Here is a 27819-nt window from a genome sequence, read left to right as displayed (position 1 = left end):
GATTTAGTTAATACTTGACCATCTCATGGATTTTTGAAGGTGAAACAAGTTCATAACTTTTAATTAGCTTTGTGTTTACATTAAAGTTTTCCTGTGTGCTTTTTTTTCTTTTCTTTTTAACTGAGTAACAGTGAATACGTGCAGGTTGTTGTCAGTTACACTATATGTGATTACTGTCGTGCCTTAAAGATGCGCTCTCATCCCATCAAACCAGTCAGCAGTTACAACTGTGATCATGGGGAGCTTCTGTAATGCTTTTCTGAAGTCAGGATGACATTAACTTCACATCTGTCTTCCTGTGTCTAATAAACTACTCATTAATATTTTATGAGGTTTTCCATTGTTATCCTTGAAGGTTTTCATAGACTTAAGTTCTCCCGAGATGTATATGCAGGTAATTAGATCTTTCTTCAGGGCGCCTCTAAGTCTCCTTCCATATCTATGCTTTGAAAACCATTGACATTCTTGATATTTCATATCAAGTGATGGTATTAACATTTTCTAATTTCTAAAAATGTATTTTTAAGCCTTATGATTCTGCAGATGACTGGTCTGAGCATATTAGCTCTTCTGGGAAAAAATACTACTACAATTGTCGAACAGAAGTTTCACAATGGGAAAAACCAAAAGAGTGGCTTGAAAGGTATTTGCTCTTAATCTAATTGAACAGAATTTCTTTTGATTCTACATTTGGATTCTGCTTAACATTCTAATAAGTTTAAGTATTTTAGTGTGATGCTCATCACTCCTCTTTAATTGCAGTAGTTGACCCATTGTCTGTGTTTTCCATAATTTCCCTTTACCTTAAAAAACAAAAAAACTAGGACAGATAAGCAACTGTCCAGAAGGGCCTTGTGAACAGTCAGTATATTTAATTAAAAACTTTATATTGATCTACGCTTATACATCTTACAGTTTGTACTTTATAATTCTTGTAGGAATATTTTTCCTTCATACATGTAGAAGTATTATTAGGGTTTGGATTGTAGGGTTAATGGTATATAAGTAATTGGTATAATACTGCCACCAGTGGGAAACATTAATGTTGTTTGCTGTATCCTATGTTCCACACCAGTTAAATGATACTACTTTTATTTTCCATATACCATTTTTTTGAGTATTTGGCCAGAAGTGTTAAATGTAGATTCATTGTCCTTGTTGTAATTTTTATGGGTTTATTTTTTATTTTTAGAGAACAGAGACAAAAAGAAGCAAACAAGATGGCAGTTAATAGCTTCCCAAAAGATCGGGATTACAGAAGAGAGGTGATGCAAGCAACAGCCACTAGTGGGTTTGCCAGCGGAAGTAAGTGTTAATTTTTTCTTTGAACCAGTATAATGTTTGATTCATTTACTTTATGTATTTATGCGCATAGCCATTTATATATGTAAACTAAAATAAATAGAATCAAAAGTTTCTATCACGTTGGATCTGTCCTCTTAACCTACATTATTTTGTTTCTTGAAAAGGAAAAGGGAGAGTACACAGTATGAATGGTACACAGGTATGTAGTCATCACTACATAAAATGGCTGTAATGCCAATGAGTTGGTTAAAAAATAAAATTTCATGTTGTGGATTGACTTCTTTGTAAAATAGCTCCCTCCTTACCCACAGTTAAACTGGACACTACAAAACTCCCTGGGTTTCAATCTAATAATTGAAGCACAGATATATACAGAAAGTGACATAAAGTACCTGTTGGTGTTTTGTGTTACCAGTGAGAACTTATTTATCCTTCTGTTTGGAAGTGGATTTCACCATGATCATAGATCTGTGTATTATCTCTACCCTGTGGGCATACCTTAATGTTCTTTTGTGGTCAGATTTTGTTCAAGTGGGGCAATATGGGTAGCATACATTTATTTTTTAATTCAAGTAAAATTTAAACTTTGAAGATTTCACTAAACATATTCTAGTCCCAGTGGCTTCCCTTGCTCAGCATAAAATTTAAATGCCACTTAGAGTTCTTAGACTATCAATTTTGAAATTTTGAGAATTTGATGATGTGTTTTGGGAATTCTTAGACTTAACTGTTTGAACTCTCCTTCTGTAGCTCAGAACAAAGAAGTAGAAGATATACTTGGTGCCAGCAGAGGATACTGAATTTTTGATAGGAAAAATTAGTTCTGCAGGACTGAAAGTTTCAAATGTATTCCTTGGAACATTTTACTTTTTATATTAGTGAAATTGTACTTAATTCTTAGGAAATAATAATGATTTAAAGTATCAAAGTTAGGAAGTTAAGAATATTATATTTTGAGAAAGAAAACTTGGGTTGTAAGTTACTGTGCCTTTGGCAAATAACTAAAAAAAAGAGAGATTTTCCTTTCCAGGTTAAAAAAAAAAAAAGTACCTAGCTTGTGGCCCTCCTGAACAAATTGTGGGTATCAAGGAAGAGTGACTAAATGGGTGTAAAAGTAATATTTTTAGTTATTGGGTCAGACCTCTCTACATAGTGGCTGATGATTCCCAGAGAGGAAAAATTGTAGAGGCTAGTATGTACATTTTTTCCAAAATAACCTATCATTTAAGTCACTCATCCTCTCTTGGAGTAATTAGAGATCTGATAGAAATGTCAATGGAAGTGAAAATACTGTTTCTGTCTGTTTAATAAACCATCTTTAAGGAAATAAAATCAGAGTTGTGTTTTTAAATTATCTGCGTGCATTTTTTTTTCTTTCAGAAGTGAAATCATTTTTCCCCCCCTTTATGATTTCAGAAGTCAGGCATGTTATTAAAAGTAGAGGGGGAAGTATTTTCATCTCTGACTCAGGAGCACTTGGGAACATACACTTTTTTCTAGCTACATATAAATGTGTATAAAAGTTACGTATGTATGTATTTTACACCAAAAATCAGATTATCTGTTACTGTATTTAACCTTTTGTGCTCAATAATATTTCAAGGATATGTTTCCTTGTCATTTTATAATTCAACATTTGTTATATCATTGCATGGTGTTCCATTTTTTGAATGTACCCTCATTTAAAAATAATCCTCTATCCATGGATACTGGGGTGGTTTTTAGCTTTTTCCTGCTGTAAACAGTGCTGTTACTCCTCTCTTTGCTCACTTACCTGATGACTTCCTTAGCTAATAAATTCCTGAAAGTGTAAATGAAGAGTCAGTGTCTGTGTTTGTGTTGAAATGTAATCATATATTACACTGTTTAAGTAATGTTGGAGAAAGGGCTTTAGCTGTAGCTGTATGGCTGCTGCTTTTAACTGGTCAGCTGAGCTGTATTTAGTGTGGTAGTAACGGTCAGTAAGCCATTTAAGTGCTTAACTCTGTCTATCCAGAAAATGCTGGCAGAGTTTTCCCTTATATGTCCAGTACATTGTGTTCGTGTAGGTTAGGGCTTAAAGCTTTCCTAACAGCCGATAAAGGAAGTATGTCTGTGTATGTGTGGAGGGGATGATTGGGAAGATATTATATATAAAGAGATAAAGGTAGAAAAACTTTGAGTGTTTTTGTATGTTTGAGGTTTTTTTGGGGGGTGGGCAGTGTAGCAAATAATTCATCCACAATTTGACATTGAAATTGTATGGATAAATTTTAAATTTGATATTACTGGGCTGCTGTAATTGTGCTGAAATAATTGTACTGTTGATGATTTTTATTATCTTTAATCTGTGCCCCAGAGTGATTGCTCTGTCGTTAGAAAAGCTTTAACTTGTGGTCCCTCAAGAGTGACACTAATGACAGTCTGGGTTAGGTAATTCTAGTGGGATTCTGTCCTGTGCTGTAGGATGTCAAGCACCATACCTGGCCTCTACGTACAGATCCCAGTAGCACACCCCTCCACTCCCCAGTTGTGACAACCAGAAATGTCTCCAGACACTTGCTAAATGTTCTTATTGTAAGGGGTGTGCAGATACTCACTGCTTTTGTTCACTGTATTCTGTCTCCAGTTGTGAGTAATAGAAGCTGTTGCGACTGTAGCTTCTCATTTGCTGTAATGCTCCTGCCGATTTTTTTTTCCCAAGGCTTGCACACGCTAGGAGTGTCTTTAATTTTCATCTGAACGCATTTACTTGATACATTTTGCCTGTAGTCATACAGAACTGGGAGTTTTCTTGGTGAGGAAATAAAAGTGCTAGGTAATGAAGTGACAGAGTTGGTGGATTGGGGGATAATATTGTTATCTATCTGTCCCTAAAAACTTCTATTGTGATAGTATTCCCTTTAGGAAGAAACTCTAGAAGAAATTTTTTTTTCCAGTTTTATGTGCATGCAGGTTGATAGTTTAGTGGTAAGTTAGTATCACGTGGCAGGTGTTTGTAACTGCTGTGATAGCTCAGCCTGTGTGTTCATTTTCTGTTAAGATAACATGTTCATTGTTTGTAGCACTGAATTTCATTAATTAAGTCATTAAGTCAAAAGAGGCCTTGTTTTGATTTGACTGAAAATTTTCAGCAGTACCCAGTACCTTTCGTTTGGATGTAACATGTAGAAGTTGTGCATTGATGACTTGAAAACTGACTTGCAGTTTAAGCAATTGTCCTTCTTTGTGCTGTCATGGTCTCTAGACTTGGAGGAACCGGGAATTGGAAAAAACGACACAGTATTCAACAGGGAGGGCATCCTCTGGTAATACTGCCATTATGTATCGTATGCCTAAGATCTTAAGATGTTTTTCTCCTTGGAAGTTGCTTGAATCCTTTAGTTACTGATAAGAGTATTTAATTTAGGCTAAAGATTTTTTTGATAACCATAAATTTTGTTACTGTGATTGTTGAAATTTTCCTTCTTTTGTACTCTTTGCGTAAGCAAAAGTACTTTTGAATTTAAAATATTTTTGTGGCTTTAGATTGGAAGAGGATCTGTTTTTAATATAACTGATGATACCAGGTAGATTTTTCTGACTTTGCTGCAAATGTAGGGCTTCTGTTTTCAGATGGCATTATCTATAGCTTGATTTTATAGCTAACCTCTGGTATTTGTTAGCATTATTAAAATTTTGAATTGATTTACTTACTGAATGCGGAGTTCCTTATAAGTTTAGCCATCCCGAAGTAAGGTCATTTAAGCCCTTGTAGCAACTACTTCAGAGCCCACTAATTAGCTACTTTAGTATTTAAAAAAGTCAGGCTAATAAAGCTGTTTCTTTGCAGTTGAACCACTGTGGGTCAATTATTAGAACTGAGATCCGTATTTTAAAAGAATGGACCATCTACTTTTTCTAGTTAAAAAAAATTTTTTTTGAGTAAAATGTTATAACTCCATATATTGATCTTTTAAAAAATGTTTCATTTGAACTATCGTGTGGTTCTAAAGAATCCCCCCAAACTAGTAGCCCATTTGAAATCTGAGTATAGATTAATATTTATAGTTAAGCTAAAATTCATCTTCCAATATTTAGATATTTATATGCTAGCAGTAAAACTGCAGACACTAACTGGGCTTGCAGTTTTATAAAAAGATGCAAGTATGTTGCTAAATTAGCTGATGTTAAAGACAGGATTCTAACGTAATCTTTTTTCTTCCCCCTTCCGTCATTCCAACATCTCTTTTTCCGAACTCTGAACTAAAGTGGAAGACAAGCATTCCAGTGATGCCAGTAGTTTGCTCCCACAGAATATTTTGTCTCAAACAAGCAGACACAATGACAGAGACTACAGACTGCCAAGAGCAGAGACTCACAGTAGTTCTACGCCAGTACAGCACCCCATCAAACCAGTGGTTCATCCAACTGCTACCCCAAGCACTGTTCCTTCTAGTCCATTTACGCTACAGTCTGATCACCAGCCAAAGAAATCATTTGATGCTAATGGAGCATCTACTTTATCAAAACTGCCTACACCCACATCTTCTGTCCCTGCACAGAAAACAGAAAGAAAAGGTATGCCTTATTACTAGATGCTGCACGTTGAACTGTAGTTTCTGAGTTTCTGATGATATTACATTATTTCCGTTAGCTTAAATAAGACTCTTAATTATAAATTCTTTTTAAAAGCCTTTCAGAATGTTACTGCATAGATTTAGATCTAGAATTAGCCATATTTAGTTTTTTCTTTTAATTTTTAATTTTGAAGCCTCAGAACTGTTTTTTTGCCTTTGACAATTTGAAGTCAAGTGCTTAATATAGCAGCAATGGTTTAAATAACTTATATTAAATGACTGTCCCATCATGTTTGTATAAGGTAATTTTTGGTTTTTGTGATAATTGTCTTAATGGTTTAGTTTAGGAAATTGTCTCAATTTTCTATTAAAAATTAATATAAACAGAGACATTTTAAAACTTGTTATTTCCACATAGCATGCAACTGTTGGTTTCAGTTTGTGAATTAGAAAATTGAGTTATGGACCACAAGATATGGACTACAAGATAAGGAGTCTTTATGTCTGAATTAGGACTTGAGTCTGAAGAGCAGAAGTTAAACACAATTTGGGTTACAAAATTTATCCTGCTTTGTGCTAATAACCATAGAATGTTCAAAAATGTTAAAAGAAAAATTGTGACAACTACTACTTCAGAGATGAAACTGGGTGATGGGAGAAGCGTATTTGAATAGACTACTCCCAGTCTCAGACTTACACTGTTTTAAGAAACTAGAGAAATCAAAAGGCAATAAATAAATATATTTTTGTATACCCATTAGCAGACCTAATTAGCAAAGTAGCATCAGTAAATATTGAGGAATTTTTATGTCCTCTGGGTTTAGGAGATGTTTCATGGACCTGATGAGTCCTTAAATTTTGGGGCTATTGTCTGACTAGTTCATATTGATTTAATTTGTTGACAGAGGTTTTTTTTTTTTTTTTTTTTTTGCTTCTAATTTCTTCTCCTTTTATGCATGTCATTTGAATTTCCCCGATGGCAGTTGTTAACACATTAGTAAACCATATTTTTATCATATAGTGCAGGTTACCCCAAATGTTGTCAAAGTCCTCATAGATGGTTTGTGCCAAAATTCATATGTACAAGTCATCTTTACCATGATGCAGAATTAAATTTACAAAAGGGAATACTTGAGAGAGAAAATGCATTGTACAAGTCATCTTTACCATGATGCAGAATTAAATTTACAAAAGAGAGTACTTGAGAGAGAAAATGCATTGTTAGTATAGTAGTACTTTCTAAAGGGTGTTACGGTTTTTCAGTTCTGCTAATTTTGATTATTTGGTTACAGAAAAATTTATTTTAAAAAGCCGTGTCAGTTTCGAAAACATTCTTCAGCCTTTTAAAAGGTCTTTGGTCTTTATCTCATTTCACCTCTTGCTCATTTAACAAACGCCTTTTAGCTCTTACCTCCTTTCTGGAGTCTTCCTCCCTAACCTCTGGGATGCTGCTGCTCTTCTGTTTCCTGGTTCTCGTCTCTTCCTGCCCTTCAGATAGCAGTAGAGTTCAGTCTTCACTGTGTTTTGTTCCTTTGTCTTGCTTAGTGTGTTCTCTTTTGCTGGACAGTGATTCTTGTGACTACCTTGTCTACATAAGTGACTCCCAAATCTTTATTTCTGTCTCACATGTATCTGTTTCCCTCTCTAAGCAATTTGGTATTTTGTTACATCTCCCTAGAGTACAGTGTGTCCTTTCCCCACAGTTCTTAGGTTCTCAGTGACAACACTGTCCCCATAACTCTTCCATGCTCTTCAGCATTCTTGGCCACCTACGTCTCCCCATCCATCAGCAAACCTTGGTTTCTTCCTCGTCAGTCTTGTGTGTATCCTTTCTCTAGTTACTGAGACTCAGGCCATCTCTCTTGAAACACTCTTGTGATTACTGCTCTGCTGCCTTCCAGCCAGTCTGTCCCCTTAGTGCGGAATCATAATGAAATTAAGATGTGATTGTTACATTTCCTTGCTTAAAATTTTCTAATGGTTTTCTGTTGTCCATTGACACTTGACAGTCTAGTTGCAGTCAGTCTTACTAGCTTGATATTTCACTCTTAACATTCCCAATAATTCATCTGCTGCCAATTTGTACATTTTTTAGGTCATGTTATGCTCTTTCATTTTTTTAGCCTTTGCTGAAAAGGACATGTTCTTTCCTCCATTCCCATCCTGTTGAACTCAGTACTCTTTAAGAGTCAGCTTTGATCTCTTGAGTTCTCAGTGTCAGTTAACCTCTCCTAATCTGTGTTTCTCAAACACTTTGTGTTTGTCTGTTGTAGTACTTACCACTTGATAATTTTAGTTCCTTCAGTTAGACTATCCTGTATAGTGTTAGACATTGTATTTATTGCATTTGGTACGTTGTTCACATCCCCCACCCCCTTGCAAGCTTGAAGCACCGTTCCTGACAGACTTCACATAATTAAAAATTAACTGTGTACCAGGTTTGATGCAAAGTGTTTTGCATACATTTTTAGTTTATTCCTTAAAACAACATTGTGAAGGCAAGTATTGTCTATTATATGACTAGCCTGAACATTGCTAAAGCTTGAACACATGGTTTAAGATGGAGCTTCTCCAAAATCCATGTTCTATCCATAAAACTGTACACAATGAAAGACGGCACATATCATGGGGTGATTCAAGTTTAAATTCTACGAAGTATGTTTGCTGGTCACAAACTTTATGTGAAAATTTTATATATAATAATTTTAAACTTACAGGAAGAAACTCTATTACCTTAGAATTACCTTATGTATATATATGGGAAATAGTAAGCATTTCCCCTTATATGTGAATTGAAGGCAGTATTGTTTCCTTAAGTAAATTGTATAACAATTTGGATCTTTTCAGATTGTTTTCCAGTTAGTCTAAATTTGTGAATCATCCATTAATTTGAAATACATTTTTTTCATCAGTGGAGAATCTGTATTTAAGTTAAGCTGCCTATTGACTCTTCTTATCAACATAGTGATTTCCTTGTTGGCTTTTCCTTCAATAATTTATATTAAGAGGTTGATGTTTCAAATAAGAGAGGTCTCTTGGTCTAAAGTGCTGATAGTATAGCTAAGCTGAGTTTAAGGATCTCAGCAGTATGATGCTGTGTTAAATAATGCAAGAGCAGGATGTTCGTCTTAACCACTGCTTTATTCCTGGTACTTTACAAATAACAGGCAGTCAGTAAGTAATTGTCATAAGTGGATAAATAACTGAAAGAATGATAATGAGTGTGTTGAGGATTGGAGAAGCACCTGCATTGGTCATGGTTTAAAAAACGTATTTGGAGAAAAAGAAGAATGTTACATGTGTTGTGCATCTAATTAAAGGATACCAGCAATAGATTTAGGTCTTTTTGATGCCAGTTTGTCTTTTGATGAAAGGAACCTAATAAGGTCAGTCAGTCTGGGCTTACTTGAGGGACAGAAATGTGGAGAAGCTATGGCGCTCTGTGGTCTTGCAGGAGATAGTTCTGATGTTAGTAGGGCTGAAACAAGGGTGTTAGGTACCTCCTTTCACATTTATATCTGTTTGTTATGGTAGCATTTGAACATCTGTTGGCAAGATTTCTTCCTTGGACGGCTGTGTAACAAAGTACAGAGAAACTGATGTGCTAGAAAATAAAAGTCTAAAACTGATTTTAGTCAGTTGCCACCTCATTGAGCATTCTAAACTGGTTCTAACTCTGCCTTCTTTTCCAGATTTGGAAAATGACAGAATAGACAGGAGATGTGGGTCCTTGTTTTTTGCTTTGGCCAAGTAAATGCCAGAGTTAGAAGAGTTTAATGACTTTAAGTTTCTTATTTAATATTTAAGAGTTATGATTTATTAGCATAAGTTAATTTGAAAAATAAGTAGCCACAGAAGCAGGCCTGTCAGTGACCTCAGGCCAGGGCTCAGAAAATTAGCATGCCTAAAAGCGTCACTTAGTTACGTGCTGGTTTTAAAGTCTTAATCTAATGGGAGGGAGGATTAGTCACTCACATGAGGTATGAGTTCCTCACTTGGAACAAACTTCCTTTTTGTGTTTTGATGGCATTTGTAGCCGGGGTGGAATATAAGTGAACCTGAAGACTTTCCCATGTGTGTTGAGACAGTAGTGGTGGTCTGTTATAGCCCACGTAGAAGCTGGCTGTAAGTGGGCCGCATTCAGTCCTCTGCTGCTTTAAAACTACTTTAAGAATTACTCAACATTCATGTACAGTTAGACCAATTGGCCATAAAGGTACTCAAATATTTGTTGACTAACTGAAAACATTAGTGGAGGAATTAAGTCTGATTTGGTCAATTACACTTCAACTTAATAAAAATGGCGTTTTGATCAGTGGGGCATGGGGAATAGTGATGAAAGGACATTAGAAAATATTGTTTATAACTTGAGGAGTGAGGGGGACCTTTTTAATCAGGACCAAAACACATTGCCTTTAAAAAAAAACAAGGTTGGCAAATCTGGCCGCATAAGACATTTAAAACTTCTGTATGACAGATACAGTAAACAAAGGTTGAAAAATATATCAAATTGGGAGAAAGCATTTGCAACATACGTAAATAATAGTGTATTAAGGGTACATCAAGAATTCATCAAAGCAATATGAAAAAGACAATCTAATAGAAAAATGAGCAAAGGATGTGAACAGGCAATTACAGAAGAGGAATTTCTCACTGCCAGCCTTGCCTTAGAACAGTTAGAAAAATTAACTCAAAATGGAACGAAGGCCTTAACGTAGGAGCTAGAAATTATAAAACTCGAAAAAGAGCTAAAAAATAAAACAAGTGAAAATCTTCATGACATTGGATTTGTTTAGTGATTTCTTTGATGTGACGCCAAAAGCACAGGCAACAGAAGAAAAAAATGGATTGGACTTCATCAAAATTGAGACCTTCTGTGCATCCAAGGACACTCTAGAGTGAAAAGACAACCCATGAGTGGGAGGAAATATTTCTGTGATAATCTGATAAGGGATTAATATCCAGACTGTATATAACTCCACAACAAAATGAGACAGCCAAGTTCAAAAATGAGCAATGGAATTGAATAGACATTTTTCCAGAGAACGCATTCTGATGGCAAATAAGCACATGAAAAGGTGTTGAACGCCACTAGTCATCAAATCAGAACCACAGTGAAATATCACTCCGCACTTAGTAGGATGACTATTATTTAAAAAAAAAACAAAAAAGTGTTTTTGAGGCCATGGAGAAATTGGAACCCTTGCACGTTGCTGGTAGGAATGTGAAATAACACAGCTGCTGTGGAACACTTTGGCAGTTCCTCAAAAAGTGAAGCATAAAATTAACCATAGAATCCAGCAGTTCCATGCCTAAGTATATAGTCAAAAGAATTGAAAGCCAGAGAATCAAACAAGTATTTATATACCAGTGTTCACAGCAGCACTATTCAGTAGCCAAATGGCGGAAACAGTCCCCATGTCCAGCAGCAGGTAAAGAATAAAGTGTGGTACATACCATGCAGCAGTACTCAGCCTTAGAAAGGAATGACGTTCTGATGCGTGCTGCAGCGTGGGTGGGGCTTGAAAATTTTATGCTAAGTGAAACAAAAGTTATGCTAAGTGACATAGAAGGACAAATAGTGTACAGTTCCACTTACAGGAGGTACCTAGAATGAGCCAATTCACAGAGACGCAAATTAGTGCTTACTGAGGGGCTTGGGAGATGGGGAGCTATTGTTTAATAATGCGGTGGAGAGTTTCTGTTTGGAAAGATGAGTGTTCTGGAGGGTGGATGGTGGTGATGGTTGAATGTACTTATTGCTACTGAACTGTACACCAGTGGTCAAAATGGTAAATTTTATATATTTTACGATTCAAAAGAAAGACTACTGAGACAGTACTGGAAATTAAAACGAGGTTTGTTTTTGCTCTTAAGGTTAGTGACAGTTTCCAGTGGAAGGCAGAGCAGCACGGGTTGGTGGGAAGGTGTAAGCTGGTTATTGCAGAGCTTGCTCCAGTGAGATCTGTTACGTTTTTAAATAGGCTTATGCTTTGTATATGTTAGCATGAAGGTTTTCCCAGGTGAAAAAGCAAGTTGCAAAAATATAACTTCTTTATGTTATGGAACATCAAAGCTGTATTTACTTTTAAGTACATTTTAAATGCATAGGAAACGTTCTAGACACATGATTTAAAAGCATGAATTATAAAATAAATGAAATGAAAGCCCTAAATTCCATACCAGGTTTTGTCACTTGGCTGTCTTAGGGTTTTTCTTTTTTTTCTCTCTTCCTACTACACTTGCATGTTTTGTTTTCCTTTCTGATTTCTCCATGTGCCTTCCTGTGTTAGGTCACTGATACAAAGTGGAACAAGCGGGCTACTGACACTGTCGCATCAGTGCTTTGAGCGTTTTTCGCATGTCCTGTTGGCAGTGTTATTTCAGCAGCTGTCAGAAGACTGTAGGGAGTTAATGTTTAGAGACGCAGTGAGTACCGTTTACGCTGGAAGTGCAGTGCCTTTTCAGATCTTACTGCAGGTGAGGAGGAGTCGTTTGGTGTTCAGGGAAGTGTAGGTCAGACACTTTTGGCTTCGGGTTATGCTGTCCTTGGGTATTTGGAAAGGCTGCCTATAATTAGAAGAGGTCGGTGGTATTACCTTAAGTCCTGAAAAATTAGATTATAGTAACATTTCTGTGTGAGGTCTAGTCTCTGGTAGGTTGCTCCCCCTACTGGTTAAAATTGAAAATACAAACGAATGATTCATAATTACAAGCATAAAGGGAGAGAAAAGGGTTTTATCAAAGTTAATAAACACAATTTAAATTAAAACTGGAAGATAACATACTTGATGCCTTAAAAGAACTGGTTAGAGATCTGTGAGTCATGGAAATGTCAGGTAGGAAAGTGACTTGGTTCAGTTCAGCTTAAAACTCCTCAGGAAGAGATCACCAGATCTCCTTTAAAAATCATAGGCGCACACACACAAAGTAACTAGAGCTAAAGTTACACAGCGTTGTTCGTTTTTTTTTTTTTTTTTTGCCAAAAACTGAAAAAATACGCTTTAAAGTGACCTAGGTTACTTGAATGCTTGGGAAAGTTTGCACTTAAAAGAGTGAGACTAGAGGCTGATACTAAAAAGCAAGAGCCTTTTGAAATGGCTTTGTAATGCAAAACACTACATCAGTCCTCTTACTCAAATTTATTTGTCTTTATTTTCAAAGATCCAGATTTTGCTTTTGAGTTTATTTTGTTCTCTTAAACACCTCAGACATTTACAGACAAAATCTGAGTTTAAATAATTCTTTATCTAATTGGATCAGACTTAAGAATTGAATGATCACATTCTCCTAAACACATCAAACCTTTTGAGAGAGAAAGTCTAGCCTTTAGAGATATTACTTGCTCCAGGTCCCCATAAGTATTAAGTAGTATCAGCTGGTTTCCTTACTGTTCATCACTCTCCTCTCACAAAACTGCCAAAGAAGCCTATCATCAGAGTGAATAAGCAGATTTATTTGCATTGTTGTTTTATTTCTTTATGGTGATACGTATTAGTGTTCTGTTATGGAGTGCTTTCCTTTTCTTGAATTTAAAGGGCAACACTGAACAATTTTCAAGCCTGTGTTAGTTTTGTAAATCTCTGGATAGATTTAGCAGCACCAAAACAAATTTGAAAACAAGTTAAACTTTCTCCAACTCCTGTCATTAAAGACAGAAAACCACAGTAAAAGTAACAAAAGGGTCATTTCAGAGGGATAAAAGTACTGATTTAATTGTTCCTGCAGGGGGCTGTTTCATTCTAAACATCATTAAGATGCCCCTAAACCGTTTATTCCCTAAACTGAACCTTAAGGAGTGTATGATCAGGAGAAGACTGCTACTTTCGTCTATAATTGCCTCATAAATGTAATAACTGACAGCAGGTGTTCACAAGGAAAATCTGACTTCCTTCACGTTCCTTTATACTGGTCCATGGATCCAAAACAGCAGAGCTGAGTGTGATAGACAGTCTGCTAGACTGACAGGCCCTCCTTTAAAATGCGTGTCTTGCACAATTAAAGTATCTTGCCTTACAAAAATGGAAATGTCTTAGACCTTCTGAGTGGATCATAAGAGATCAACCCATCCTTGAAATGCACGTAAAGCAGCTGTGAGGTCTGTGTTTTAGAGAGCTGTTGCCCCTAACTGACCATCGCAGTAGCACTGTGAAAAGGCCGGCAGAGGAGTTCTTCTGCACTGAGCTTGCTAGTAATTCCCGGGTTCTTTGGGGCTGAGGAGATTATGAACGTTTAGTTCCTAGAACTGGAAGTGAAGATACACAGTTCTTTGGAAGCAATATAATATTTAGATGTGGTGTTCCTGAAACTTTTCTACATCATAGTAGCAGTCTTATTTCAGTTATATAAACATGTATGTGAGCTTGAAAGTCTTCAAGAAATGGGTACGTACGGGAAATTAAACATACTTTAGTAAGTGTTCATGCCTAGTCTTACAATCTTGGCTGAATGACTATAAATATCTTGAATTAAAAAACAAATGTAATACTATTATAAGAATTACATCTTGAAGATTTCTCCTAATTTACATACATCAGAGTTTCTCTGAGGGTATACACCTAAGGAGAATGACTGGGTTGTGAAGTGTGTGTACATCCACTTTTTCTAGGTAATGCCAAGTTGTTTTCCATTGTGGTTATAAGTTTAGTCTCTATCTGAGATGTTTTAAGTGTTTCCATTACTCCTTATCAACATTTAGCATGGTTAGACTGAAATTTTTGGCAATCAGGTGACCATAAAAGCATACTCTGTTGATTTTAGTTTGCATTTTCCTGATTGTCAGTGAAGTTGAGCATAACTTATCTTTTCTAAGCCATTAATGTTTCTTCTGTGAATTCTTTTTATTTCATGGTTTTTGTTCATTTTTCTATTGTATAGTTTGTGTTTTTTGATTTATAAGAGTTCCTTAAAATGTTTCGTTACTGATACCCTGAATGTAGTTGTTTTACTCTGTAATTTTCTGCATCCTCATGTTAATTTTATTTTCTTATGTTTCCATTAGTTCTAAAGACTTAACATAAATACATGTAAAAGTTTAATCTGCCTTAAATTGATTTTACTTAAAATGTTAAATTTTTATATCTGGCATGGCACTAACTGTTCTTTTTCTTTAAGAATTTCGTGGGTCTTACTAGCTCATACCACTTCGAAATAAGTTATAAAATCGGTTTGTCAAATGCTACCAAAAATGCTCTTGGGACTTTAATTTGAATTACATTAAGTCTATATAAATAATTTGCAATAACAACTTTCAAATAATATTTTCACGCATGTTTTACATTTTTAAATTTTTAAACACTGAGGGTGGAATTTTGTGAAAATTTTTTTACTATTAAAAAGATCCATTTTAGTGCTAATAATCTTTAAATAATAGGAATATAGTTTATTGCCTTATATTAAATTTAATTCCAGAATGGAAGTATGTTAATTCTAACCCAGCTGTTGAGTATAAAAGTTCAGAATAGGAGTTTCCTCTTATTTATCACATTTAATCCATTCTGGGGTTGCTCACCATGGTGCTTATCCTGATTGTGTCAAGGCCTTTGTCATATTTAAGTAGACTGTTAACTGTGGTCTTAACTTCACCATAAGTTATTTTATGATACATAGAAACTCAGTTTTGTGCTGTTTATCCTAATGGAATGTTATTTGAACATGTAGTTAATACAGGCACACCTTGGAGATACTGTGGGTTCAGGTCCATCCAAACTACCACAATAAAGCGATTATAGCAATAAAACGGGGTGGTATGAATGTTTTGGTTTTCCAGTGCATATAAAAGTTATGTTTATACTATATAGTAGTCTTTTAAGTGTCCAGTAGCATTATGAGTAAAACAACCGTGTGTATACTTCAATTATAAAATAATGCTGTTGGAAAACTGGCATGGATAGACTTGCCCAATACAGGGTTGCGGCAAACCTTCAGCTTGTTGGTGGGGAAAACAAGGCTGTAACTGAGAAATGTAATAAAGGTGAACTGCAGTAAACAAGGAATGCCTGTACATGTGTTTGAGGCAGAGTGTGGTAAATAAATAAATAAATAAGAGTATGGTACTTTGAGACTCAGACATGGATGGTTGAATCACTGCTTTATTACCAGGTTTTGTGACTTCAGGCAATTGATATGAATCTTTTTTGTTCAGTTTTCCAATCTGTAAAATCAGGGTTTAAATTATCTGCCTTGTTATTGTGGTCAGCCAGGTGCTTCCCGAGTCTCTCTGTGCACTGCTGTGTAAACATGAGGTGGGATGGCTTAAGTTAGGTGCCTGCACGTGGACGTTGCTTATTTGACATTGGTTCCAGTTTCCTCAATACAAGTAATGTTTTTCAGCCTTATTATCTCCTTTTTATTTAGAATCTACATCAGGAGACAAATCTGTATCACACTCTTGCACAACTCCTTCCACATCTTCTGCCTCTGGACTGAACCCCACATCTGCACCTCCAACATCTGCTTCAGCAATCCCTGTTTCTCCTGTTCCACAGTCACCAATACCTCCATTACTTCAGGACCCAAATCTTCTTAGACAGTTGCTTCCTGCTTTGCAAGCCACGCTGCAACTTAATAATTCTAATGTGGACATATCCAAAATAAATGAAGGTAAATTTTTATGGTAACAACTTCAAAACAGTTCATTTGCATTGTGCAAAATTGTGTAATTAGTAAAAAACCCAACTTAGGAATGGTCTTTGTTTCATTTTAAAAAGTCAAATTTGAACTTCATGTTTTGGAATTTATATCCCCTGTAGCTTAGGGCCTTTGGTATTGTAATTGAATTAGCGGTACTTGGATTTCCTGTATGTTTTTCAAGACTTGCTGCGTACATGGTAGTTACTGGAGATAACTGTTCTGTCAGCTTAATGTGTATGGTGAATTATTTTTTTTTCAAGTAATAACAGAAAAAAGAATATTTGCTTAAACTGATACAAAAACACTTGATTTCTAGCATATTTTAAAAAACTTCCTGTCTGTTGCTAAATAATTATTTGGAATATTAAAATATGCTAATTACTAAGAGTAGGAATTGAGATTGTTCTTAAAATACTTAAAAATTTTTGAGAAGGGATAACATTATGCTATTTTTCCTAGTTAATTGTGTTGTTGATTCCAACTTTGCTTTTCAGTATGCTACTAAAGTATGTAGGCAGCTACCTCAGAGAAGTCTGAGTAAAGTGGATGTAGTTATAATTTGTAAACCATTCAGATCCAAACATTAGCTCTCATGAACATGGAGAAGTTTTCTATTTTTGTGCATTTTCACATCATGTATTTAATAGTAGTGTCACGAGGTTAAGTCCTTCTTTTATGCTAAAAATGGAGCTATCTCAGGCTAGTTGGTCATTACCCTTCCATTCTTCTTCTTCTCTTCATTTCTGTATTTTTATTTAATTCTTTAAAAATAACCATGCTATTCTCTTGTTTGATAGGTAAACATTTTACTAGAAAAAAATGGGGCTTTTACAGTTTGAAGAAACAATAGCCTAAGAAAGTCTCAGTAGTAAAAGAGCTTATTTTCAGAAATACATGGTACTCCAGAGTACCCAGCTTTTTAATACCCGCATTTGGAAGATTGTTGGGGGTGGGTGTTGATGTAGGGTGTGAGTGTTGAGCTTACACAATAAAGCAGTAGGCTGAAATGGCTGCTCTTAATCCAGTTACTTTCAAGTAATGTGCTGAACACCCTCCCTGTATATGGGTAGGTTTGTGGTGTAATCAGAAATTCAAGTGAATACTCTTTAGCTGTGTTAAAAGTCATAGAGGAGTATTCTTTAACTGAATACCTAAATTTTAGTGTAAGGGAAACTACTGTTTTATTATAAGCCTATTAAATTTCTCTTCCTCTGCCTCGTGAGGGCCTTTCACAGCTCTAGACTCACTGTATTACTCCTGTCTTCTAGACTTTTTTTGAGAGTTCTAGTTTGAAACACTCCAGTTTTTTTCTGGGTTCTTTCTGAAATTTCAAATTGTTACTTAAGCCACTGTGTTTTCATTTGAATTTAAGATCTAATGTGTTTACAGTTCTTACAGCAGCTGTGACACAAGCCTCGTTGCAGTCTATAATTCATAAGTTTCTCACTGCTGGACCATCTGCTTTCAACTTAACTTCTCTGATTTCTCAGGCTGCTCAGCTCTCTACACAAGGTATTTATTTTCTTAGATAACTCTAGAATGGTATTGATGGGGGGGCGGGTGGGATCCAGAGCAAATGTTGTTAGTCTTTGAAGAGATTAGCTATAGTAATGATTTTATTTTGTTCGATTCTATAACACTGCTGTACACAGGAGTATTTGTCTTTATCTTTTTAGATGAAGCAAGCTTTGGACATTTATCTTTTCACCATTGCCATCAAATCTATACTGTAGTATAGATGTAATTCAGCATTTAAGTTGTTAATGAGACATTTTACTCCAAAGCTGAAGTAAACTATGACATGCCCTCAATCTTTGTGAATCATTGGATATCTTTTAAGAGTTGAAGTTTGATTCAAGTTGGTGTCAGATGGTTTTTGGCTTGAGGCTGTAGAAATGCTAGAGTCCTTCCTTGAGTTAGCCCTCTTCCCCGTGATGGTATCCAATGGGGAAGGATACACCTCGGAGCAAAAGGGAAATGAAAGGGCCACTTGACTTCTCCGCCAGCCCCAGTTCAGCAGGCTGATCGGTTGAGCCAGCAGTACCTGGTCTCCCTCTGAAGTGTGGAGTGAAAAGACGCTGCCAGCCCTTGGCTAGTCTCATGATTACATATTACAAGATCGCATATGATCGCATATTACAAGAATAAGAAAGAGGAAGTAAGGATGGTGAGAGGATGCCTCCCATGTGAGAATATGTTCAGACTTGGGGGGACAGGGGACCGCACTGAGCGTGCTTATCTCTGACGGCACGTCTAGTCAGTGCGGACCCACTGAGCAGCTTGGTTAGAACTTTCAGACAAGCACTCTCTTTGGGGTGTGGGGCACGTGGAGAGATACAGAGATCTCCCCACATATGTTACCGAGGCTTTTTATTTCTTTTACTCATTTACAGCCCAGCCATCTAATCAGTCTCCAATGTCTTTAACGTCTGATGCGTCATCCCCAAGATCGTATGTGTCTCCAAGAATAAGCACACCTCAGACCAACACAGTCCCCATCAAACCTCTGATCAGTACTCCTCCTGTTTCATCACAGCCAAAGGTACGCCCCTTTGAGGAAAGCTACTTTTGGGTAACACAGATTTCATGATGTTTTAGAATATGTACTGGAGAGAAAGCTCTCTTTTGAGAATGAGGTAGTGGTGGAGTGAATGACAGGTGAGTGAGATTAGATGCATGTTCATTGAGGGAATAGAGGAGGGATTGCATTTGAGCCACTTCTGTGCATTGACTCTGTTCTCTACTGGCCTGTGGATAGAGAAGGGTATACTAATTGAGTCTTACTATTTGTGGAATTTTCAGACTCTGAAAGATGTGAGAGAGCATGTTTTCCAGTTTCCCTGTACTTTTATTATAGAAATGAGTCAATTGCCGTGCTAAGAGCTTTATATAAATTATATTAACTTTTACATCAACTACCCTTTGCCTCATTTAATAGATACAGAAAATAAAACCTCCTATTAAATCTGATTTTGGTGATAGAGTCAATATTTGAGACCTAGGTCTTTCTGAATGCAGAACCCATTTTATTAAGGTTATGTTGCCTGTGTTTGTCCAAGCAAAATCTTAACATGGGTGGCTCATCAGAGCACGGAAAATTGATGGCCTCTATTCTTATTGGACTATGAACTGGACCTTACAATGTTGCTGTTATATTTTGTATTACAACCTTTGAGTCTTGCTTGCAAATTCATAAATCTCAGTCATATGTGTTCTTTGTTTTGTAGCATGCTGCCAGTGAAACTTGAGTAACTTGGAAGTTGATATGGACAAGTAGTAAATTTTTTTTAACTCTAAACATACATAGTTTACATGATTAAATGTGACTGTGTCACTAACACTAATCTTACTATGGAGCAGTTAGGACGACTCATGTTATCTTAAAAATCACCGAATAGAAATAATCGAAAAGTTTCATTGGTAGAACTTTTGCTTCTGTCTAGTTCCCGTGCTTCTTTCCTGTGTGGTAGGAGCCTGTCTTACCGGATTTTGACATTTCAGGTTAGTACTCCGGTAGTTAAGCAAGGACCAGTGTCGCAGTCGGCCACACAGCAGCCCATCACTGCTGACAAGCAGCAGGGTCATGAACCTGTCTCTCCTCGAAGTCTTCAGCGTTCAAAGTAAGTTCAGGCTGTATATTGAAACAGCATTGTTTTTTCCTTAATGTGGCATGTTGCCATAGTGTTTGCATATTATAAATAAATGTGTGTAGTAGAACTTGATCTTGGGAAGAATCCATGGATATCCTTAGCTTTCTGTATTATAAAATTTACAAAGGCAGATCTTACTACAGTAAGTAGACTGTCTCTAATAGTGAATCTTGGGTTATTTTGGAAAAGGTAGCTCTTTCTGTAGAATTTTACTTGGTGGAATGTGATGAGAGGTAACAGTGTGTGATACTTGTCTTACACTACTTCATTATTGTTAACTTTCTCATAGCAGTTTTAGGTTTGAGTGTATTGATGAAGCCGAAAATCTCACGGCTAAAATCTAGGCCAGTATTTTCCAGCTGGTGTGTGTGTCCGTGTGTGTCTGTGTCTGTCAGGCTTTCCTGATAGCTTCAGCTCTGGCCCTGTACAGTTTACCTGTCAGACAAAGCTCTACTATGTTGTGACTTTTCTTTGTGAATTAACAAATACAACTTTAAATGATTTTCATTGATTGATTTTTGCATTTTTGTTTCTTGCTGTGAGGTGGCAAAATAATTCAACTGTTGTTTTTATTGTTTTTTAAACAAGCATTTCAGAACATATACATCCAAATGAGAGTTGTTCCCTTCAAAATAATCACTTTGGGAAGCTGTCTGCCTAACTCCAGCAATGTTGCCATTGCTCAGAACACTTTTGGGAAAGTCTTCTTTTAAACTGTCTTTAGAGGCTGCAGTATTACTTTAAATATCCTCAGTGATGAAAGCTTCATCCTTTGGGAGACTTAGTTTTTGGAAATAACTGAAATTCATTCAGAGCCAAGTCTGGTGTGAAGCAGGTAGGAAATCAACTTGGGTGATTAAATTTTGGTTCTCACCACCAAGTCCTGAAACCCCAGCCCAGAGCACACAGCTTTAGGAGAAGATACCCAGTCTCTAGAGTGTTGCTTTTTTGGTCTTATTTTGCTTCGCATCATTTCACCCTCTGATTCAGTACTTTGTTCTGGTATTAAAGAGTCAAAGGCAATGTATTTCTTCCCCTCCATATCTTCATGTATTTAAGATAAAATAGATGCGCCTTATGTCCACAGCTGTTAAAAATGTGACCGTTTCTTCTTAGTGTTTGTAGCATACAAAGTCAGCAAGTTCTGCTGTCAGATTTGGGAGAGCACTGATACTTTAAATTCAACTCTGACATTTGTGTTAAAGGGCTCTTAACCCCCATAGTGTGCTAGGAGTACATTGGTATAAATATACTTTGGGTTTTAGGTTCTGTTTGTTTGATGTTAAAGTAACAAATTTTTCTTAGGAATTTAGATATCTTTAATAAAAGGTATCAGACAATTTCTAGGATACCTGGAAACCACTTTTTAAACATACTACTCATTCATTTGTTTTCTCTTCTAGTAGCCAGAGAAGTCCGTCACCTGGTCCAAATCATACTTCTAGTAGTAATGCATCAAATGCCGCAGTGGTGCCCCAGAATTCATCCGCCCGGCCTGCGTGCGCGTTAACACCCACGCTCGCAGCACACTTTAATGAGAATCTCATAAAACATGTCCAAGGATGGCCTGCGGATCATGCGGAGAAGCAGGTGTGTTACGTGATCTCAGCAGATGTCTCACCTTTGAATGACTGGCAGCTGAATTCTGCTTTGAGAAAAATCTCATCTGGACCATTGAACTCAAGCTATATTTAAAACACCTAATTTCTGATTAGATTGTCTGTAGTCAGTTTATTTGGTAGGTGCTCACGGGGTATTTATGAGGTGACTTTTTGTGGTTTCACATAGAGCCCCCGTTGTCAGGTCCACAGTGCTGAGCTCCATGCTGAGTGCTTTATTTTCCCCGCTTCCTAGAGCTTGTGACCAGTGCAGACTGCGTTTTCCCCCTCACTAATGAGGCCCTTAAGACCAAGTAGGCTATACCAGGTCACCCAGCTGCAGTGACGACGGCTCAGAGCCCGTGTCTTTTCCTCTCAGCAGCCGCTCTGGTAGCTGTGGCCATGCTAGTGCAGCTGCCCTTGAACACCTGAGGGGCTGGGAGGCCCGGCCCTCTGCACAGTTGAAAATCCATACCCACACTTCTCATCCTCGAATCCAGCCAGCCGTGGATCGTGTAGTGCGGTAATATTTATTATTGAAAGAAGTGTGTGTAAGTGGGCCTGGCACAGTTCAAACCTGTGCTGTTCAGGGGCCAGCAGCACTAGTCATCTTACGACTCTCGCACTAGACTAGCTACTAAAAGTTAGGAAATATTTTTGCTTTGGGATGAGGGACCTTAGGACATTTCCAGCTACTGCCATTGGTTCTACGACTTCGATGTGATTTTCATTTCTTTAATTATAGGCATCAAGATTGCGAGAAGAAGCCCATAACATGGGAAGCGTTCATATGTCAGAAATTTGTACTGAATTAAAAAACTTAAGATCTTTAGTCCGAGTATGTGAAATTCAAGCAACTTTGCGAGAACAAAGGTACGTTTTCCACTGAAATAAAATTTGTAATGTCTTTTAGTGTTATATATCCTAAATTGGACTGAAGAACATCAATCAGATTTCATTTCTGAAATTGGAAGTTCTCTTTGCTATATTATATCAGATTACATAGTAGTGTAAACTATGTTTTCATAATTTAATAACATTCCTGGTGAATGGTAATGACACCTAGATTTTATTTCTCTTCACCGGTGGTAAATGCTTCATTAGACTGCTTTCTTACATTGTGACACTTTAAGGTACCAGTAACGTTTTATTTAAAAAGTGAGATGTTGATAACAACAGATTACAGAGAGTCCCCCTTCAGCTGAGAGTGGCCCCTGGTGCTGAGACACACTTCAGTTGGAATTTCGGGTCACCGTTTGCATTGTCCTGCGTCTGCAGTAGATCCCTTGGAAGTTACATTTAGAACTGAGTACAGGAAGTTTAATGATGTATATCCGCTCTCTTGAGTTGTTTCCGCCTAAGCTCTGTCTCTTGTTTCTTCATGTAGGGTCCTACTAGTGTCCTACTGGACTGGGACGTCTGCATCGTGACAAATAGTGCCTGTCACAGACCCAGGGACAGGAGGGCAGCGCTTCACGTCCTGCCTGTATTGACATATAGTGACATCTCATGTCTAGTTATGAAACCACAGACATTTAGTAAACACCAAGTTGGGCTTTATATTAAACTAGGAAAACTGAGTTTTCATCTAACCTTTCAACTGCTAAAATACCTGGAGGTACTTTCTGAATATCAACTGGGAATATTTCTTTTACTCTAGGATTGCTCTGAAAGTAGTTCTAACATACACCAAACTTGATTCTGGCTTGCTAGACAGATGGTTTGACTTTCAGGGAATTTCACTGTTCTTTACTGCCACTTACTGAAACAGTCATGTATCCCACATACCACAGTCACATGTCACGTGTGACTACCCGCAGTCGAATGTCAAGCTGTTATGCCTCATTCGAGATTATGCCTCATTCACCAGTATGGGCAATAAATGTCATAAGTCACAGAAGAGGATCGAATTTAGGAAGTTTATGGAAATCTAGTTAGCTGTGGGGTGTGTTTTATTTATTTTAAATACACATGCCAATTGGACTTTGATTCTGCTTTGTTTTTGTTTGTTTGTAAACGTTTGTTTTGAACCTATTTATGTTGAGAATTGTTCTTCAGAAATGATTGGCCTCTTGCACCTAGTTAGTCCTAGGCTAGTTAATTCTGTATTGTGATCCAGAAAACATGCAGTGTAAGCTTATCCTGTTTAATAACTGCCGCTTTCGCGTGTGTGATGATACAGTCAACAGCTACATTTTAAGTCAGTCATTACATTGAGATTTCTGGGAGTTGTTAGAAAGCTAGGAAGCACTCTGACTTCTGTCATCCTGATACTAACACATGTTATGTATTCCCGTGGTTATTTTGTCTTGGCTGTAGACTAACCAGTCAACTTACTTCGTCTTAACTAGTAGTTACTCATTTTCTTTGTAAAGAGATTTTTATAGTTAAAAGTTTGTTTTTTCCGTAACATTTGTAACGACCACATGGGTTCTAATGCCCTCTTTTATTTTTCAGGATACTATTTTTGAGACAACAAATTAAGGAACTCGAAAAGCTAAAAAATCAGAATTCCTTCATGGTGTGAAGATGTGAATAATTGCACATGGTATTGAGTACAGGAACTGTAAATCTATTGCCCAATCTTAACATTTTTGAGCTGCATTTAAGTAGACTTTGGACCGTTAAGCTGGGCAAAAGAAATGACAAGGGGACGGGAGTCTTGTGAGATTCAATTCAGGGGAAAGATACAAGGTTGATTTGTAAAACCCTTGAAATGTAGATTTCTTGTAGATGTATTCTTCACGTTGTAAATATGTTTTGTAGAGTGAAGCCATGGGAAGCCATGTGTAACAGAGCTTAGACATCCGAAACTAATCAATGCTGAGGTGGCTAAATACCTAGCCTTTTACATGTAAACCTGTCTGCAAAATTAGCTTTTTTAAAAAAAAAATTTGGGGGGTTAATTTATCATTCAGAAATCTTGCATTTTCAAAAATTCAGTGCAAGCGCCAGGCGATCTGTGTCTGAGGATACAATTGTGAACCATACGGGCAGTGGACACAATATCATGAAACACCTGTTCCCACACTTGCACCTGATGATCAAGAGCAGTGCTTCTCCATTTGTTTTGCAGAGAAATGTTTTTCATTTCCCGTGTGTTCCATTTCCCTCTGAAATCCTTGATCTGATTTTATCCATTTTTTAAGGCTCCTCTTTTCCTCCTTTCTGAAGGCACTGTTGCTATGGCACTTTTCTATAACCTTTCCATTCCTGTGTACAGTAGCTTAAAATTGCAGTGATTGAGCATAACCCACTTGTTTGTATAAATTATTGAAATCCATTTGCACCCTGTAAGAATGGACTTAAAAGTACTGCTGGGCATGTGTGCTGAAAGTACATGGATTGCTCAAATATAAGGAAATGGCCCAATGAACATGGTTGTGGGAGGGGAAAGAGGAAACAAAGCTAGTCGGATGTGAATTGTATCTGTTGTAATAAACATGTTAAAACAAACAAAAATTGTTATTTTTCTTTTCCTTTGGTCAGTGCATATTAGAATTTGAACTACCTGGGTTTTCTTTATCAGAACTATTCTTGTTGAACATTTATACTTAATTGAAATAATTCCTAAAGGGAGGTTTTGTTTAAAACCTATAAACAGGAAATTGTGTATAAGAATATTTAATGAAGTACGAAATTCAACAAGAATGATTAAGTCACTTCCCAAGTGGTTGTCATTTGTTAAGCCCTGGTTTACCTGTCTTGCTATTATGACATTTCATTTTGAAGGATGTTTGTGTTGTAGCTAACTGTTCAAGTCTGGTGCTGACTGCTGTTCTTAGCCATCACAAAACGCTCAATTTGTGTAATTGGAGCTACCTGCTGTTATCTGGAAATGGTGGGAAAGCTCAGCTTTGTATATTGTTTCCTAAAGTATATTAAAATAAAAAAAGAAACTATTGCTACTATAAAATTACCTTGGCTTTTTTTTTTCCCCTTTGCTAAAATATTAATCACATGGCCTTAGCATGACACTGCCAGTTTATTAAGTCAAATCACAAGGGTTTCTTTATGCAGAAAAATCTTGTAATTTCAAAATCTTACCAATTTAGAGCCTTTTTTTCCCCTGTGGAGGCAGATGTATTCATGTGCTTTCAGAACTGCCAGCACCAAGGGCTTATGTTGTGATGTTTGACGTTGTTACCACACCCTCGCATGCTAACATTCTGAGAATTGCTCTTGTGCTTTAAGCATATTTAAAATATAGAAGATAACGCTCAAAGTTTTCAATAAATTAAAAAAGATAAACTGTAAGTGATAGTGTGGGTGATATTTTCTAAAATACAAAAATGTTCCAGCATAATTAAGAACGAAAATCATACTGGGAACTGGTTTACATTGTAACTTGAGGATACTTCTAAAATGTAAGAAAAGACAAATGTCATAAATTATATCGCCATGAAATGTTAACGCCTGTGAGATTGTTGGTACTTGCTGGACTTGATTAGTGCGTGTAAATGAAACTGCGAAGAACTGTGTTACATTAGGAATGCTGGTCAATGTAGTCCTGTATCTTTTCTGGAAAGAAGTGAGCAATTGTTGATGTAGTGGGCAGTCTCCTGATCAGATGGCAACTGGACTTGCGGTTTTAAGGTAAATATGATTTGTGTTGCTAATTGTTGATTGACTACCACCTTATTCTTTTGACTTTAAAAAATGTCTACATCCCTAAGTGCTCACACACATATATAATATAAAAGATGCCTAATTTGAAATTTCCTGGTGAATTTTTAAACAAAATTAAAAATTTAGTGGAAATGATTTTTTAAAATATTTGATTCACTTATTCTGTAGTGAATTATTTTAAATACTGCACTTTAGTACAGACATGGTGTCCAGCTACCAGCCTTCTTGAAGTAGCCAAAATAGGCATAATATTAAAAAATATTATTTGTCTAGTTGTCCTGTTGCCATTATCTCATTTTGGTGGGCACCTTGGTTCAGATAGTTTGAAAACAGAAATATAAAAAGCCCCTAGGAAACCTCAGGGTTTTTACTTCTGCGTTTTAGAAGGGACAGTCGTAGTGTTACATGCAAACCTTAAAAACTCTTACTGTGATGAAGTTTTTTGTGAAGGTGGGTCTGTTAGGAAGTCTTAATAACCCTGCAGAGCCAGCTACCTTTTCCCCCTTTGTTTTCTGTTTAACTAGTGTGGCTAACTTTTAATTTTAAAACTTGGACTGTAACTCCAGATGTTAAGCACACTGAAAACTCCATAGGTCAGCTCTTTTTAAAGACATCATGCTGCTTTTAATAGCCCAAATGAATGATTTTATCTTCCAAATTTTATATATCTGCTTCACACTTGTAAAATATTGGAAAGGAGGTGCTTAAAACTTTGCAAAGAATTGTTAACCCATTTCAGAAACAGTCTGTTCTGTTTAAACACAGCCTTACAAGGGAGTATTTCAAAGGGGAGGAGACAGGGTGCGAAATAATTCACTGCAAACCAGAACTATTGTAGTTCAGGACTTAAAGCTACTGTATTTAGATGTGGGGTTTGAATATACGGATTTCTTTTCAATACCTGTAAATACGGCTATATTCTTGTATTTGTACTGGAGTGTACAAATGACACTAAAAAGTAATAAATGCTTTTTGTCTATTTTGTGCAGTTATTTCAGAACAGTCTGTTTTGAACGAGTGCATAGCTTTCTGCATTTGAGGAAGAACACTTAAAATGCCAGGTTTTGCCCCAGGAATTTTGATAGCCGTCGCATCCTGTCGTGTTTCACATAATTTCTTAATTGTGATTCTAATGAAAAAATCTGACTTCAAGTCGGGATTCTGAGATCCTGTTCTAATTTGCTGTGCCCCTTCCTCCTGACCCTGCCCGCTGGCAGCGCCCTGGAGTGCAGCCTGCGCAGCTCGCTGGCCAGGCCCTGGGCCTCGAGGACCCCACTCTGAGGTCGGTTTCACCCGGCCTGCCTCCGGCCCTGCCCTCTTCCTTGCGCTCCCAACGGCTTAGTGTAACTTGCCTCGGCACGGCAGGTCCTCTGAAGAAGAGGACTCCGGATCGTGCTTGAGACCTCCTCTCCCACGCTCCCATTTTCAGTAGCTGGCGCCGTGGTTCCCCCAGTCGCTCAAGCCCCA

The 27819-nt window shown here is 36.9% G+C and overlaps 1 protein-coding gene across 15 annotated transcripts in view; it reads left to right on the top strand.

Moving 5' to 3' along the window:
- WAC (WW domain containing adaptor with coiled-coil) overlaps window positions 1-27331 on the top strand; it is a 76153-nt gene extending 48822 nt beyond the window's left edge. For 6 of the 15 annotated variants that reach the window (XM_072955270.1, XM_072955271.1, XM_072955266.1 and 3 more), the window contains exons 5-14: window positions 528-643; window positions 1193-1305; window positions 5536-5844; window positions 16200-16445; window positions 17865-17987; window positions 18869-19017; window positions 19977-20095; window positions 21529-21715; window positions 22469-22596; window positions 24181-27331. In XM_072955270.1, the coding sequence (XP_072811371.1) occupies window positions 528-643; window positions 1193-1305; window positions 5536-5844; window positions 16200-16445; window positions 17865-17987; window positions 18869-19017; window positions 19977-20095; window positions 21529-21715; window positions 22469-22596; window positions 24181-24250 (1560 nt within the window). In that variant the 3' untranslated portion in view covers window positions 24251-27331. The remainder of the gene's footprint in view (window positions 1-527; window positions 644-1192; window positions 1306-5535; window positions 5845-16199; window positions 16446-17864; window positions 17988-18868; window positions 19018-19976; window positions 20096-21528; window positions 21716-22468; window positions 22597-24180) is intronic. The other 9 variants (XM_072955273.1, XM_072955268.1, XM_072955267.1 and 6 more) reach the window with 4 other exon arrangements.
- Window positions 27332-27819: the final 488 nt, after the last annotated feature.

The sequence above is a fragment of the Vicugna pacos genome, chromosome 35, assembly GCF_048564905.1.
Source record: "Vicugna pacos chromosome 35, VicPac4, whole genome shotgun sequence".
NCBI lineage: Eukaryota > Metazoa > Chordata > Mammalia > Artiodactyla > Camelidae > Vicugna > Vicugna pacos.
The sequence above is the reverse complement of the archived record's forward strand: the minus strand, read 5'-3'. Positions and strand labels throughout refer to the sequence as shown.